Source organism: Homalodisca vitripennis, chromosome 4 (assembly GCF_021130785.1).
Source record: "Homalodisca vitripennis isolate AUS2020 chromosome 4, UT_GWSS_2.1, whole genome shotgun sequence".
NCBI classification, from domain to species: domain Eukaryota; kingdom Metazoa; phylum Arthropoda; class Insecta; order Hemiptera; family Cicadellidae; genus Homalodisca; species Homalodisca vitripennis.
The window spans coordinates 28,318,437-28,335,752 of record NC_060210.1 but is presented as its reverse complement, the minus strand read 5'-3'; the positions used below and the strand labels follow the sequence as shown (position 1 = coordinate 28,335,752).

The 17,316-nt window shown below is 35.4% G+C and overlaps 1 protein-coding gene across 1 annotated transcript; it reads right to left on the bottom strand.

Moving 5' to 3' along the window:
• Positions 1 to 15,828: 15,828 nt before the first annotated feature.
• On the bottom strand, positions 15,829 to 17,028 carry LOC124360973 (piggyBac transposable element-derived protein 4-like). Its single transcript, XM_046815008.1, has one exon. The coding sequence runs from the start codon at positions 17,026 to 17,028 to the stop codon at positions 15,829 to 15,831; it is 1,200 nt and encodes a 399-aa protein (XP_046670964.1).
• Between the last annotated feature and the right edge of the window lie 288 nt (positions 17,029 to 17,316).

Here is a 17,316-nt window from a genome sequence, read left to right as displayed (position 1 = left end):
GTCCTCTGCATCTTCCTCTGAAGCGCCCACCTTCTCCATATCAGCCTTCACCTGGTTCCACCATCTTACTTTCGGTCTCCCACGGGGTCGTCTTCCTTCTGGGTTACCGTACATTACCCTCCTCAGTTTGCATTCCTCTTCTCTTCTCAAAACATGGCCTGCCCAACGGAGTCTTCTGCACTTTATTTCTCCTATTACATCCGTACTATTGTAGAGTTCCCTGAATTCTCTATTATGTTTTCTTCTCCATAACCCTTGTTCATATGATGGCCCATAAATTTTACGTATATATAGGCAACAATATATAGGGTCTAAAAAAGTCTAGGATTGGCGTTTTGCTTTTGAACTATTGCAGATAGTTTACGAAACTTTACACATAAGTACTATACCTAAACATCTACTTTTTTAATTAAATATAAATATTACATCATAGTGAGGACGGTCTATCAGGATTAAGAAGCAGAATGGGCAGAGTTATAAATCGAATTCCATGAAATTCAATCTTTGTTCGTCCTCGTATATACAATTTACAAGACACAGTAATACTAAAAGCGAAACATGCATATTTGTCATTTAAACCGTCTAAACTCCAACAGAGTTCAAAATGTGTATTCCTGTAATTATGTTAAGAATTAAATTTGTATAAGACATACCATAATAAAATAAAATTTAATAACTACATCAAACAAGAAAAGCATTTTTTAACAAAGGAAAAATAACTAAATAAGCAAATTAAACTACACTACTCGTATAATAAAGATTAAAATGTCTCCTGTCGAGCTCAAAAAACGCTATAAACCCTATGAACACCCTGTATATTTTGTAATTAATATGCGGAACGAGTAAATTTTGTTTAACTTTAAAACTGAACTATCTTACTTCACTAGATAGCCTGTTAAACAATGCAGTCTGAAATGTTATACTTAGGTCTAGTCACATTTTAAACTAACAAAAGGAAACTGAGCCTATCCCTATTTATGATTGGTATAAATGGCGCACGTTACATCTATTCTTATAAATATCTAAATTTTTGATTGTAAACAAAAGAATTACAAGTATATACATGTCAGTCCCAGCTAAAATCGGTTTAAAAAGTGGATTTAATTGGAATAAATTGTTAGTTCTATTTATAACCCAAATTTTCTTCTGTATTATTATTATTAATATATCATTAAGTTTACGAGAGGTAGGCCACAATATTATACCGTAAGACACTAAATAATAAAAAGGCAACACAGGCACATTTGCCATTATATAATGGTACAAGATTCATAAGTCCTTATAACAAGAACACATTCTTAGAAAACATAGAAACTAAATGTTCAATGTGTGCAGTTCACGACAGTTATGGTCTATGAAAGTGCCCATAAATCTGACATAAGTTTCTCTATATATGTGGAAGACTATCGTTAGTCTTTTCACCTCTTAATATTCTGAAAATACTCTCATTTAATATATGACAATCTCTGTGGTATTAGACACAAAATAATCTGATTAAGATAGGTATAAAAATTATATTACTAAGCAATAACTCTTTCCACCATGAGGTCATGAAGTCGTTTTTCGCAACCCATACTAATAAAGGACCGAGCACAAAGTCCTGCGGCACCCCACAGGTCTTCAGCTACAGGTGACTGCCCACCTTTGACACAAACAAATTCCTATCAGACAGGTGAGATTTAAACAATTTAAGCATCACACCAAATATACCATATTTATATAGTTTATAAATTAATATTTGAGTCTCATCACAGTCAAAATCTTTATTTATTCCATAATGTGTGGATAGCATAATGTGAATATTCCAGAATATTCCCACTAAAACCTTAAAGCTTAATGGGAGTTTTAAGGTATCAGTAGTCGAGCATTTTCTTGTAAAGCTAAAGTTAGATATTGAAAATAGAGAATGTTGATTCAAAAAATTACTTACTTACTTTTAATTAAGCCATTGACAGTGAAGAATGATTTTTCCATTATTTTCCAAAACTGTGAGTAATGAAACAGACCTATAGTTTGCCGAATCACGTTTTTAAGTTCTTGAATATCGGAGTAGTTTTTGACATTATTAGGAATTTAAAAAATATTATATCTTCAGCAATGCATCGATTACAGCATTGAAAATCAGCTATGATATATAACAGATTCCCGAACGTTATGAAGTTATTAAACGTAACTTTTGTGCCGACTGAAAAACGTTTCTTTAGATTTTAATTGTTTTTATATTAAAATTTTTAATTTTAAACTCTATATATTAAAATTTAAAGTACTAAAATTGGAGTTTTTTCAAACTGAAGAATTTCTTGACTGTTTACATACCCTGAGTTGACGCTACCCTGCAACTCATATTTCATGCTTTTAAGCTAATTCATTCGCAAAGTTTAGTTTATGAAAATTCTATAACATTTATTTGGCTATAATCAAGCTTCGGTTGTCATTGTACATCTTTTGACTCTTCCGACCTTCTTCTTTGGACCTTCCGACTTAGAGTGTTGGAATCCCATCATAAGTGTGTTTCTCGACTTACCCAAAGCATTCGACTGTGTTGACCACTGTGATAATACACTTCTTGACAAACTTGAATCACAGTTTGTGATTCAGGTGGCATTTGAGGTGCACCTTTATGGCATTTGAGGTGTGCCCCTGCTGTGGATTAAATCATTTCTAAGCCATAGAATACAGACTGTCCAAATTACAAATAACCTTTCAAATCCATTGGATTTGAGATATGGAGTTCCCCAAGGCTCCATCCTCAGTCCAATCCTTTTTCTGGTCTATGTCAATGGCATCGGGTCATCACTTCTGTACGGGAATCTCGTGCAGTATGCTGATGACACGACTCTCTGTTTTAATGAAAAATCAAAAGAAGTTTTGGAACAAAAAGCTTTTGTTGACCTTAACAACTGTGTCTAATTTTCTGAATTTCGCCCTGCGGCCAATGGACGTTGGGTGTGGGCCTTCCATCATGCTGGGAGACTCCACATTAGAAGAAGTTTACTCCTCCAAATTCCTTGGAATATACCTTGATCGAGGTTTGACATGGAATGTTCACATTGATTCAGTTTGTTCAAAATTAGCATTTGGCGTTTATGTTTTAAGATCTTTATCCAAATACTGCCCAAGTCAGGTGCTGATGGCAGCATATTACGGCCTGATTTACCCACATCTTTCCCACGGAGTGATTTTGTGGGGAGCTTGTTCAAACAATCAAATTTTGAGAGTCTTCAGGCTTCAAAAGAAAGCGATCAGAACAATCGCCAACATGAACTTCAGAGTCGTGCAGACCAGCTTTCAAAAGATTGCAGCTGTTGACTCTGCCATGTCTCTATATCTTTTAGGCACTTTTATTCTGTAAGTCAAAATGTGCCCTGACTAGAGTCCGTGACGTGCATGAATATGAAACGAGAGGCAGAGACAACTACCGTACTGGGCGACACAGAACGGTGGTTTATGAACACCTGCCCTCGCAGGCAGGTGTCCGTTTCATCAACAGTTTGCCTGATTTCATGAAAAACGTACAAACGCCCAAGGCGTTAAAAACTCGTCTGAAGTGCTTTTTAGCATCTAAAGCATTCTATAGCGTCGACGAGCTTTTGAATTATAGTTGGGAGACCTCCAATCTAGAAGACTGACACTGGCGTTGGCGGTGGAGAGAATTGGCGAGTAAGTGGTATGGATAAATGTAACGATTATATGTCTGAATGTGGTATTGTGAACGAATATAAAAATTATAGATTTATTCGGTATGACTTATGCCACATAATTGTTTTATTTTCAACGGCAATAACAAACTTTACTTTGACTTTTAACTGCAGTGAATTACTTACATTATATTAATACATTTTGTAAGAGTTTAATAATACTTGTTTTGTTGTATTATGCATTATATTGAAAGAATTTCTTGGTTATCGTCCAGTGACGTTAGGTATTAAAAAAATTAATTTAAACACATATTAAGTATTAAATCAAAGTTATTACACACTAGATATCCTTTTGTGCATCTCAACATCCGACTATAGGGATCCGTGTCACAACGTTCCAATGGCTATCTTATGAGAGTATGTTTATTAGTTCGAACTACTGAATATTTAACAAATATGTTGCTTAGATATTAGCTTATCATTTATATAACCAAGTTGATATCAGCCTATTTCCTTATAATGAATTCCTACATATAATTCCTTATGGATGTATAGAGGTATGTGAGGGAGGGTGACAGAGGGCGGTTGTTACGCATCGAATCCACATTGCCATTGTCTGACCAAAGCCACAGACCACTGGGGAAATCGAGACTAGATGTCGACATTTTGTCTTGCGAGGGTGGAAACTGAAATAAATATCTAAGTTTGATCTACTTTTCCACTGACCAGTGCTAGTTTTTTTAGCTTATTATTTATTTACTCCCTATAAATAAAATTCTATATATTAATTTACAAGCGTACCATTAACGAAAATTATACAACGCTACGAACCAATCCTAAACACGTAAAGATTAAATTATAGGTAATCATAAATTCATTTCATTAAAGTTTGTTTGTTAATCAGAGTACTGGATCAATATTTATCATTTTGTAAATACCAATAATGTGTGTGTGTGTGTGTGTGTGTGTGTGTGTGTGTGTGTGTGTGTGTGTGTGTGTGTGTGTGTGTGTGTAGTGTGTGTGTGTGTGTGTGTGTGTGTGTGTGTGTGTGTGTGTGTGTGTGTGACTTAAAATAGGTCTTAATTTGTTTTGATAGATTCTCTAGTAATCGTAAGTTTGGTCCTTGCACTACATTTTACTAACCCCAGATTTAATAACACATCCCTTTGTATCAGGACCTGATGTATGTATTAAATATGCAGTTAGATTATGTTTTCTGTATAGTTTTATTACCTTTAGCTCATTATCAGCTGCTGTTTGAAGTAAATTAATAAATTAAGATCTTTCGATCTTTCGCCGATGTCCTAGGACAGATTAAAACCCAGGCGAAACCGGAAGAGACGGCGACTACTATCAAGTCCATCCTACGAACCCAGAACGGGGATGTTCTCGAACTGGGAAAATCGAAGGACAAGAACGGTTTTGCTGCTTCCCTCAAAACCGCTCTTGGTGACAAAGGCTCAATTCGAACCCTTCAATCGAGATGTTCAGTGGAGATTCGAGACCTAGACGCTCTGTCTACAGAGGATGAGGTGATCAGAGCGTTAAAGAAGGTGCTTCCAGAACTACCGGGAGAAACAGGAGGTCTCAAGGTCTGGTTGACAAAACCAAATCGGAGCCAGCAGCGTATGGCAATTGCTGAATTGGGCGAAAAGCACGCTAATAAGCTGCTTAGCCTCCAGCACCTGAGAGTCGGATGGGTGAGTTGCAGGCTCAAACAAAGGGTCATAGTGCAAAGATGCTTCCGGTGCCTAGCGTTCGGTCACTCTTCCCGTACCTGTAGAGGGCCCGACCGAAGTTTGAACTGCCTACGGTGCGGAGACCAAGGCCACAAGAAGAAAGACTGCACCTCGAGTCTCTCCTGTTTCCTCTGCAAGGAGACAGGTTCTGCTGGGAATGCTCTTGGTCACTTACCTTGTTCTGGTCAGTGCGGTGTTTTTAGATCCGCACTCGAACAGGCATAAGGCAGAGGCAAATAATCCGTATCCTCCAGGTCAATCTTCAAAGATCCTGGGGGGCTGATAATCTTATAAATCAGCTCGCCCGAGAAATCGGTGCCGACGCGCTCCTGGTCAGCGAGCAGTATCGGGACAGGGACCCAAGCATTTGGATCCCAGACAGTCTCGGTACTGCTGCTTTCTGGGCCCGGAACTCACAAGAAGTCATGGTGCGGAGTCACGGACGTGGCCAAGGATTCGTCTGGATAAGGTGTAGGGATGTAACTTTCTTCAGTTGCTACCTCACCCCAAACGAGGCCATCCAAGACTTCCGCGACAAGATTGATCGTTTGGAGGAGAGCGTGCTTGGCACCACTGGGCACGTTGTCGTTGGCGGTGATTTAAACGCGAGGGACGTCGAGTGGGGAATGCCCTCTACCAACTCCCGGGGGAAGTACATCTTGGACTTCAATTCAATTCAATTCAAACTTCATCGCTCTGGACTTCATCGCCAGGGTTGGGCTTGTCGTCCCCAACCAGGGCGACACGCCTACCTTCAGGCGCCCCGGGCAAAGAAGCACGATCCCTGACGTAACCTTCGCGTCTGAGTCTCTTTTTTCGAGAATCTCTGGCTGGAGGGTGGTGGGGGATTACACGGGTAGTGACCACCAGTACATCGTTTTTGATCTCCATGATATAAAACGTAGAGTTTCCGCATCTCGGGAAGGGCCACGCCGGTGGAACACCAATAAACTGGACGTGGTCAAGTTCACCGTGGTCATCTCTCGGAGAGCGCAGGCGAATCCTGGTGAGGCTGGCGCCGAGGCTTTAGTAACATCCACGATGGAACTTTTTGTCTCGGCCTGTGACCGGTCTATGCCGCGAAGGAAACTCCGCCGCGACAAGCAACCCGTCTACTGGTGGACTGAAGAGATTGCGGAATTCAGAAGAACATGCCTTAGAGCAAAACGTGCCGCCACTAGAGCAAGAATTCCTGCAGATAGAGTTCGTAAGTCGGATGTCTACAAAGCTGCGAGAAAGTCTCTCCGCCGAGCCATCAACAGGAGCAAGGCCAATAGCTGGAGGAAACTTCGGGACGACGTTGATTCCGATCCTTGGGGTTTGGGTTACAAGTTGTGACCCACAAACTCGGCGCCCGCTCTCCACCCTCCATTATGGAGGGCGCCACCATGAAGAGGATCGTCACTGCCCTGTTTCCTGTACATCCACAGCGACCACTAGTTGACTTCGAACGGGTGGAGAACGTTCCGCTTTTAACTATTGAGGAGTTGGAAACCTCCGTTCTCACCCTGAAGAGCAACAAGGCTCCGGACGGGATTCCCAGCGAGGCTCTGAAGAAGATTTTCACCATCAATCCCGGGTTGTTGCTGAGAATGTACAATGCCTGCTTGGTTGAAGACGTGTTTCCATCTCCCTGTAAAACCGCCAGGCTGGTGCTTATTAAAAATAAAAAAGGTGATCCTGAGCTGCCGTCGTAATACAGACCTCTCTGCATGCTGGACACGGCTGGAAAACTTTTTGAAAAGTTGATTCGTTCCCGCCTGATTTCTGCCGTGGTAGCTGTCGAGGACCTTTGCCTCGTCAGTACGGCTTCAGAAAGGGAGGATCAACAATCGACGCGATTACGGAAGTACAGAAAGCAGTTGTGAGAGCCGAGAACCACAACCATTTCTCCCGCCGAGTAGTGCTTCTTGTTACGCTTGATGTCAAGAATGCCTTCAACTCGGCGAGATGGGTCGATATGTTGGATGCACTTCGTGACACCTTCCGAATTCCAACGTATCTGTTGCAGCTCATCGAGGACTACCTCCGTTCTAGGCGTCTGATATACGACACTCGAGACGGAGCGCGGACGGTGGAAGCCACCTCTGGTGCCGCGCAGGGTTCAATACTCGGCCTGGATCTCTTCTTAATGAAATGTATACTGCAAAACTGTGCAAAACGGTAGTTCCAAATGTTTATCAGCTGTATATTTTAATTAAAGGAGTGGATATATATTCAATCGTTATACGTTTGCAGGCAATCGATTAGTATTAAAATTATTATCTCTAGCTCTCATTGTTAATTACAAATTTAAATAAATGGATGTATTAGTAGCCAGTTTTCCGTTTAGAAAACGTCAACCCCTTTTGTTTCTTTTTCATTATTATAATGCTTAGGAATATTCTTATATTGGTGTTTATAAATAAGAAATACTTATCCATTGTTTCATAAGTTGTATAAATGCATACCGGGAAATGTTTTCAGAAACATGGGAATCTGCTTTTACATGCCTTTACATCTGCCTTTAAAAAGAAAGTTTCATCCTACTGTATAACATCATCTACAGCAGTAAAATAGTAAAATTGCAACAGAAAAAAACAAAAAAATAGAAACTCAAACACGCCTTATACATATATGAATTTTATCACTATCTTTAGTTACTATACTGCAAGGAAAAGTTTTGCTTGAGATTACTTCAAATGTAATGTTAAAGTTTGTTAGATTCCGCAAAATTATTTTCACCAACAACTGCCCCAAGTTATCGTCATCTAAAGAGATGACATACAGTCACATTTGGGCTTTACTGCTTGAAACTGTGGAGGCGCTGTTCTAAATGCAAAAGTATTTATCATTTTTACTTTATTTTGTAACAAACAAAACCGTACGCAAAGAATAATTTAAAATATGAAAGATTAAAAGAGCATCCTAAACCCATGCCTATCGCTTGATAATCCTGAAGTATAGCTCATCTTAATTATATTTTGGTATCTTTAACTAAACTTACAAATTTGTAATCTAAAAGTACGTTATTTGATCTCATATTCTTTGCACCTATCCACTTGTTATAATTCTAAGACCTATTCCTTTTGTTCCATATCCGATAGTTAACGTAGCGATAGGAAATATTTATTACAGGAGCGCCTGGCCATCACAAATCTCGATTTAATTAAAAACGTGACCAAACATTCGTAACACCTACTCTTCAGAAGCTAATATTTACTTACTTGATCAATATTTACAGAACTTCAAATGAACCAATTGGGTGTATTATTAAAAGTTTAAAAGTGCGAAAACTTTAAAAGAAATGTTGCAAGCAAAGCAGATCTTTATATATATATAAATGCTACGTCATATATATATTTATATATATAAAGATCTGCTGTAACAGCTCTTTAAGGAGGTAAAGAGTTGACTATAGATAATGAAATAATGAGTTAATGAAAAGGTTTAATGTTCAGATTGTTATTTTAGGCAATCCGAAATTTCTGGCTGAAATCTAACCTGTGTAAGCTTACCATAGGAAGAAGATTTGTAAAAGCGGTGCTAAATTTAAAGAATCACAGATATTTAAAGAATCACAGATATTATACAATTGATTCCAAAGCTATGTATTACGTACAGATTTTGCACTAATGCAGGTCTTATAAATATAAGGTGCAATTTAAAGTATACATTGACATTCATTACTATACCATATACAGTCGTACAATGTTATATGCATATATGAGGTTTTACCCTCTAGGAGAGAATTAACAGGTATTAATCTTCCAGAAACCTAATTAATTTAGAGCATTTATCTCAAAACACTTTCTTGTAAGAAGTTTATAATATTTAAAACTTTTAGTTTTATCATAAGCTCCATCCAATATTACTTCTATGGCATAATTACCGTCTAAGAGTGACATAACCATTCTGAAACTCAGTGCACCGTATATAAAAATGGTCAGTAAGGTTTTAAGAATCATGTGGAGAGACTGACTGATATACAGAAATTAATACTTTTTAGCTCCACTATGCTTATCTAGTAATCAATCAAACATATTTCCTTTGTTAAAGTGTCTAAACAGAACCTCTATTAAAAATGTTTAACGGTTTATAACTTGGATATCTCTTGGCTGACGATATAATAACTTCATGTAAGTACGTTTTTGATAGATTTCTCAACTGCCTCTCTCTTCATCAAAGAACATAAGGCGCACCTCTAAACATTTTTAACATAAACATCCGTCGAGGTAACATCTAATTAAAGGTCGATGAGAAAATTAACGTTATAAAGTACACCATTCTATTCTAAATTGGTATTATTTAAATGAGAGTAGGATTTTAATCTCTGGAACTTATTGTTGAATTGAATGAATTGAGATTAATTATGATAAGATCTAATATATTCAATGCAGCTATTATGAAAATCAGTTACTATTTAAAATTAGAATTTAAAAACTAGTTAAAGTTAAGATATTTATATATATATTTTTTTTATCTGATTTGCAGTATGAGGAGGTGTTAAAAGATGTGTGTGTGGTAAATGATGTTGTATAGTAATTAATTTGGAAAATTATAGTATGTAATTTCAAAACTTACAACAACTTTCAACTTACAAATATAAGTTTCCTTATAAACTTAATTGAGTAACATATTAAGACTTTGCTACAAACACCTAACTAAATCATGATAAAAGCAGAAGTTTATAACAAGTTAAAGTAGTTTGTAGGAATATAGTGACGACTGAGATCGCACAGAACTAATTATTGAGTCTTGAACAATAGTTTCTTTTACAGTTGCTCTAAGTGCTTGGTGAAGTGCACAGTAAGTTTACACCAACTAATTTCATTGTATATTTTATAAAGCTGTCCTTTTTTAATTTTAGTCAAATAATTCAAGAAATTATATATATATATATATATATATATATATATATATATATATATATATAGTGTAATTTAAAATAATAAAGTGACTCAAATAAGCTAGATGGAAATCGAAATATAAATATGTATATTTACTTAAATCGATATAATAGTAGTGGTAGCATATTATGATGAACATTTATTAAAAGTTACATATATTGCAAAAAGTAATCTGAGATTATTACTAGATTTTTTTGGTGAAAGAGGAAAAGTCTTTTAAAACCCAAGTACGGTATAATTTGCTTACATTTGTCTGTAATGCATTATCGTTCAATGTATTACAGATTTAAAAATATTGAATCATTATAATCATATATTGCCGAATACGAAGACCAAACAGAGAAATATAATGGAAATTCTCATATTAAAGCCATTACAGGAGTTGAAGCCGAACAAGCCTCTTATTGGTGAAATCTGAAGACCATTAAAACTGGAAACATTATTAAACTGCAGCCTAGTTTAATGCGTATTTGGCGAAAAGTACAGTTACAGTTTTAATACAATTATTACAGTTTGTACTCGTGTACAAAAGTATAATGGTATGATGATAATCATAGTAGAAGATATACTTATTTGTTTATATAGATACATTTTGTGTGTGTGTGTGTGTGTTTTACAAACGAAACTTTTCCAATGAAAAGTGATCTTTTTGTGAGAAATCTCTTGGTAATTGGTTAAGCGATTCTTATAGTAGGACAAATTTTTGAAAAGCTCTGAATAAAAATTGTTTTTTTTTTTAATTATTTTGTTTAACTATGTACACTGGCTTCGATTAAAGCCGGGAGTAGGTCGTCGCCATGCGTGAGCGCCATAACCTTGCCGCGACCTGCCCAATATTGTAATGATTGTAAGTCAATTTGTAATGATTATATAAATAACATGTAAATACCAAAACAAATTATTTGAATTTGAAATAATATATTGATATTTTTTACTTTATATGATGTATATGTTTAGTTAATGAAAGCAGTGAAGCGTATAAATTATACAAAGTTACAAATTTTGATCAAGCATAGAAACAATTAAACATACATAAAACTATAGTAAAAGTGATAAATTATTATTAGTTGTTTTTAGAAAATATTCAAAATACAACAAATTTGTTACGTTTCCAAACGATATTTTAGATGTTTATATACTATGATTATACTTTAATAATTTACAGTGGGGGAATTAGTTAAACAGTGAGACTCGATGTTTGATAATAGATGACTCACATTTCTCTTCACTCCTTAAAGCAGAACTGCTCAGAAGTGCTCGCCTATACTCAGTCTTTTCTTTTTGGTGACCTAAACATGGGTGCTATATTTGTCAAAGATTGGTAAATTTTTATTGACAGTGACACTTCACTGTTCAAATCAAGACTTAACACGTGTAATGGGCTAGGTGTCAAATGCACTGAACGCAGTTCTTAAAAAATCGTCAGATAGCAGACTTACCTTCGAATAATCAGCCTAACTTATACATGAGACTAAGCGCCACACGCTGTTTGTTAAGGGCAAACATACACACGAAACTAAACTATCAAATACAGTTAACAGATAAAATAAAATATAGACTACGTTGGTCGTTTCGGGTAGCATCACGTAAAGTCACCTTATGTGTAATCGTGGGTGTTATTTATGTAAGCTGTTCGTTTGAATGAACAATTTAGGTTATTGGGGTCAACAGGTCAATACTTTTTACTATTTTATAGATACAAAATCCATGTTTTTCAGAAAGGAAAACAGTTTATTAAAATGATAGAGATAAAAAGGGCTGGAAATTAAAGTTTGAAGAAAATAATTTTTTATTTTACAGTTAATTTCATAAGAATGCCTTTTTTAACAAAGAAAAAACTATTGCTGTCGGGCTAAAAAAGAGCCACGATACAGGGTAAGTGTTTTTAGTGTAATGTATTGTTATCAAGATGTGGCGGTTGTAGTGTACTTACAAATACCCTGGCTCATAGCCCAGTCTACTTGTAAGTACACTACAACCGCCACTATAGTTTATGACATGGCACGTCGTACATCTTGCACTTTATATTTATTTCCTTTTAGACCGATGTCCTGTTCAGCTTATTTGTTGTATCACTATTAATCTGAAAGTTTTTATTTTGTCTATTAGTCTTATATATATTTAAGGTAGTAAAGTTTGAATATTTAAGTTTTTAAAATCTGCGCAAAATTGTGGAAAAAAAGGATAAGATATTATTCATATAGCTTTCCTTCATCGATAATAACTGTGCAGTAAATTAAACTTTACGTGTTTTATGTAAAGCAATACACATTGCATATGCTATTAAATATAGTAAAACAAATTAATTTATAACTATTTAAATATAACAATATATACAATTATTCTTTGTTTGAGGTTTGTTACTGTTAATGGATGGTTTGAGTGCTCTGGACTTAAGTGCAATGACAAAGTCGCGGTTCATTTTCTAACTGGATTCCGAGTTGTTCGCGTTTAAGACAGGTATAATACAAATTTATTAAGATCAGTCCATTTCCATATGGTGTAGTTTTTAAGTACATGTTTAGTATTAAATATTTTACACCAAAGAATAAGGTAGATATCAAACTTTGAAACTTAATGTTACACAGTTTATAACATATAACGAGGATAAATGTACGGAACTCTGTTATCCTTATAAAAGTATTTGTAAACTATGATTGGTACAAAATAAAGTATTTTGATCCACTACAGACCAAAATGAAAAATTTATCTAACATAGGAAAGGAAATGAATCACAGTTGTACCTGAACAGGTATCCACCATACTGACGATTGTATCACTTGAATCACAAGCGATGTAGAAGTGGACGGATAACCTCACAGGTCGTCGCTTCTTTTACATACTATTAAAAGAGTAACTGAGGTGTGAGTGATTGCTCTAAGGACGTCTTGTGTGTATCTGCTGAGCCTATCTACACCAGGTGTCTGCAGTTGGTTACAGTCTTGTTTATGTTTTCATATTTTATAGTTACTTATCTGATATCAGCAGTGCACACATCTAACAGCTAACTCATAAACGAAAATATTTGGATTGCACATTTAATACATAACTTTACATCATTAAAAGTACGGATTTTAAATGTTCAAATTAATTGCAACTTAGCAACGCATTTTGCAACGTATTTTTTTAATTAGTTTGAAATGTTTAAATGACATAGTAAGAATCGGCATTAATTTATAAATTAACTTTTCAAAGTTTTAGTCTCAACTTTAAACAAAACTATGGATTTGCTATTGATTATTTATTCTATAATTTTTAACTTATTTATGTGCAGACAATTTAACAAATACTCTATAAATCTTCTGTATGCTGCTCATTTGAATAAACTGTATCTTGGGAGCATTTTTAAAAATATAGACGACTAGCTGTTTCCCGCGGCTTTGCACGCTTTACGATTCAATTCGTTTACCTTTGCGCGCTGGTCGTTGCTTTGATTATTACGAATTCGTTTTGTTGCTATCGCACGTGCGCTGTGACGGCTTAAAGCACTTTTTTTTCTTGGCGGCATTATGTTATTCTCCAATAAAATTCGTCAAAAAACTGCTCAAAGGAATTCTGTAAAAAAAATTGTTGAGAAAAACATTCTTCAAAGAATATTTACATGAGAAAACAAAAATACTTGCCTATTTTTTTAAACCTTTTACTGATGGAAAATAACACTGTTCTTGGAAATTGTAAAAAAGATATCAAATCACGTTTATCAAAAATTTGACATTTGTGACACGTTGTAAATGTCAAAAAATGTTTGTTTACATAGAAACGTCAAAAATATTTATGTTTACTTAGTTACTGTCAAAAATAACAACAATTTTTTGTCGCATTATATATGTTTACAAAGAACAGCTGATTAAAAATTTGAAAAGACTCTTTCACTTAATAACATATGTTTGCTGCAATGCATTTCTTACGGGTATTTCTGTAACCAGTGGGGCGGAATCCTGAATCGGGAAAGGGATAAAAAGTATCCTATAACCTTCTACAGATCAAGACGAACAAATTAAAAAAAAAATTAGGCGAATCCGTCCAGCCGTTTGTGAGTGATGCTGTTACACACGAACAGTTTCATTTTTATATATATAGATTCTATATAAAGTTGCGTTCCCATATGATAATTTAATCCAGAAATATAACATAATATAATTAGTGCAATAGACGAGATGTAAACAGAGAAGCATTTTTAGTTACGAAATTTTACCTAAGACTTGTATACTGCAACGAAATAATTCGTTGGTATTAATAGTGATGTTTACTGAAACGATTAGCGGCTAATTATAATCAGCTGATTTATAATAATCTGTCTACGAATTAAGTTTACTGTTGTGACATACATTAGCTATATGCTCCCTTCTCAGAACTTAAAAAGTGTGAAATTATAAATTGTTTTGCTTCTCCGTACAAAGTTATTGTTAAGGGATCGTACTCGTATATTGTATTTTCACCCTATTTACGATGAGGTAGTAGTACGCTGCTCTAAGTGTCACGTAACAGGCTTCGCTGAGGTTAAACAAAACGTGTCTTATCTATAGCTCATTTTACTCTCGAGATGTCATTATGTCAGATAGACAGACAGAAATCGTACATAAATGAAACTTTTACAACGCCCCTGCATACAGAAAAGAAATTCTGTCAGCCTACTAAGTGATAGATTCATCATCAGGTACTTGTAGACTTCATTTACCTTAACTTACAAGTACCTGGTGATGAATTCGTTGAATTAGAAAGGTAAATTGTACGAATAAAATCTATAAAAAGTGTTAAAAGGTGTATTATTGTATATCTGTATAATGATGTTTTAAGAAGTACAGTTTTATTTTGACGGTACTTTTATTTGCAAGTTATTAATATTATTTCTCCAAATTGTTGTGTTCACTGTAGTAGGATGTATTTACTGCAGTTATATCCAATTATGTGTACTTCTAGTAAGTAAAACTGCTAGATCAGTGTATTAAATAAAGCAAAGTCAATTTCACGACGGCTTTTCTTCACAATATTTTAAGTAATGTTTGTCATAAAGTGTGTACATTCATTATGAATCAACTGCAAGTGGGTTTTAGCCTACTCACACGGAACATAAATAACCATCGAGATAGAATTGTCATTGTTTTTCACAATACATAATTTTGAAAAGATGATATACGGTAGTACCTAATATTGTAAATTCAGGAATCTTGTTTTGACACGTCTAAAACCATGTACTTTAACACTCCAGTGGTCGCGCTACGTACCATAGCGAGAGTGGTCGCGTGGGGTCCGTCAGGACCCCACTATAGTTTTTACCTATTATCCTATACTTATTTATATAAGGATGCTAAAAATGATGAAATAATGTTGTCGTGATGTGTTTTATAAGTTTTATTACATAATAAAAACACTGTATACAGATATTGAGGTACAGGTTTAAAATATTAGATAGTTAGTAGCTTAAAAGTAGTAGTACACTATTGGGCTAACTTTTATCATACAAATTTTAATTAATATAATATTTTATATAATGTACAGTTTTAATGCCTTTTAAAGAAAAAGGTTTTACGGCTTAATAACTGACACTGTTTTAAAACTTTACTACTCATAGCAGCGAACACAAATTTTTTTCATGTGATCTGGACAAGTGAAGTTGTTGCACTTCTCGCAGGTGGTTTTAACTTTCTTGTCCTTGGCTCGTCCACATTGAGAACAGCGGCCTTTACTTGCATTTATTCTCTCTGGCTGCTCTTCTACTCTATCTTTAATACCCAGAAGTAGTTTGCCTCTTTCCTGGATTTCCTTTGGCAGAGTTGTGATACTTATTCGTCGGTGAATAGCAGGTTTCATTAGGTCCAAAGCCCGTGTACTCAAATATTTGTATCGAATTACATTCTCATTGTTATGGTTAGCTCGATAAATGTTGAGAGCATTTACACCACCAACATTCAACAAATGGAAAAAAATAGTCAAGGGCCATCTTCTAGAGTTTCTAGCGGTATCATACTGTTTGCACATCTTGTCTAATATGTCAACCCCAAACTTTGTTTCGATGTATGTTGTTATTATCACCGGTTTTTGTTTATCACCAGTACTAGGATCGATCTCACCCACTTTGTGCATGGTTGATAATGCAATCACAGCTTTATTTTTTCTGGGTACATAAGACACCAAGGTTGCTTTTTCGTGGTAACCAAATAAACTGGTATGTACCTCTCGGTCTTTATCGGCTAAAAAGTTCTGGGGAACTTCCCTCCTGTTTCCTCTTATCGTTCCAACAAGTGTGAGTGATTTTTCTTTCAAGAGAGTCACAGCAAGCTGGAGAGAGACAAACCAGTTGCCTAAAGATATATTTCTGTTTGATCCAACTACTGGTTCAACTAGCCTAAGCACTAAATCGTTAGCTGAATTGCTGACACGATAAGGACCATCTGGCTGGGAATACACGTATACCTCTAAATTTGCTAATAAGTTACTGGCTGAAGCAAGTGCGTATATTTTGATTCCGTACTTGGCTGCCTTACTGGGAATGTATTGGCGAAATGGGCAGTTTCCTCGGAATTCAACAAGCTGTTCGTCAATACTCAAATAATCTGAGGGGTTGAAAGAATTTTTTGAGTTGGATACAAAATCTTCAAAAATTTCCCTTATGGGAGCTAACTTATCAAGCGCTTTTCGCTGGTCCCTAGTTCTTATGTCATCAAATCTGAGACATCGCATGAGAAACTTGAAACGCTGTGCACTCATAGTTACGTATATAGCCTCTACCCCCGTACCATTGCTGTTATCCCACATGTCCATGATGTTTCTACGGCTTGATTTTAATGTGCCTGCTAACAATGAGATACCAATTAAAGATTTTATTTCCCACACATCTGTCAATTTTGCATCCCTTTCTCTTACAAAACGATCCTTAATTTTTGTAATGTAAATGTTAGTGTATGAGACAATTTTTTCAAACATGTTTTCATCATTAATACATTCAAAAGACTCAAGATGACCCTTGGCGTGACCCTTTGGCCCAGGTCTATGAAATGTTGGAATTATATTGTAAAGCTGAGTAGGCTACGTGATGTACGAGCCATGTTA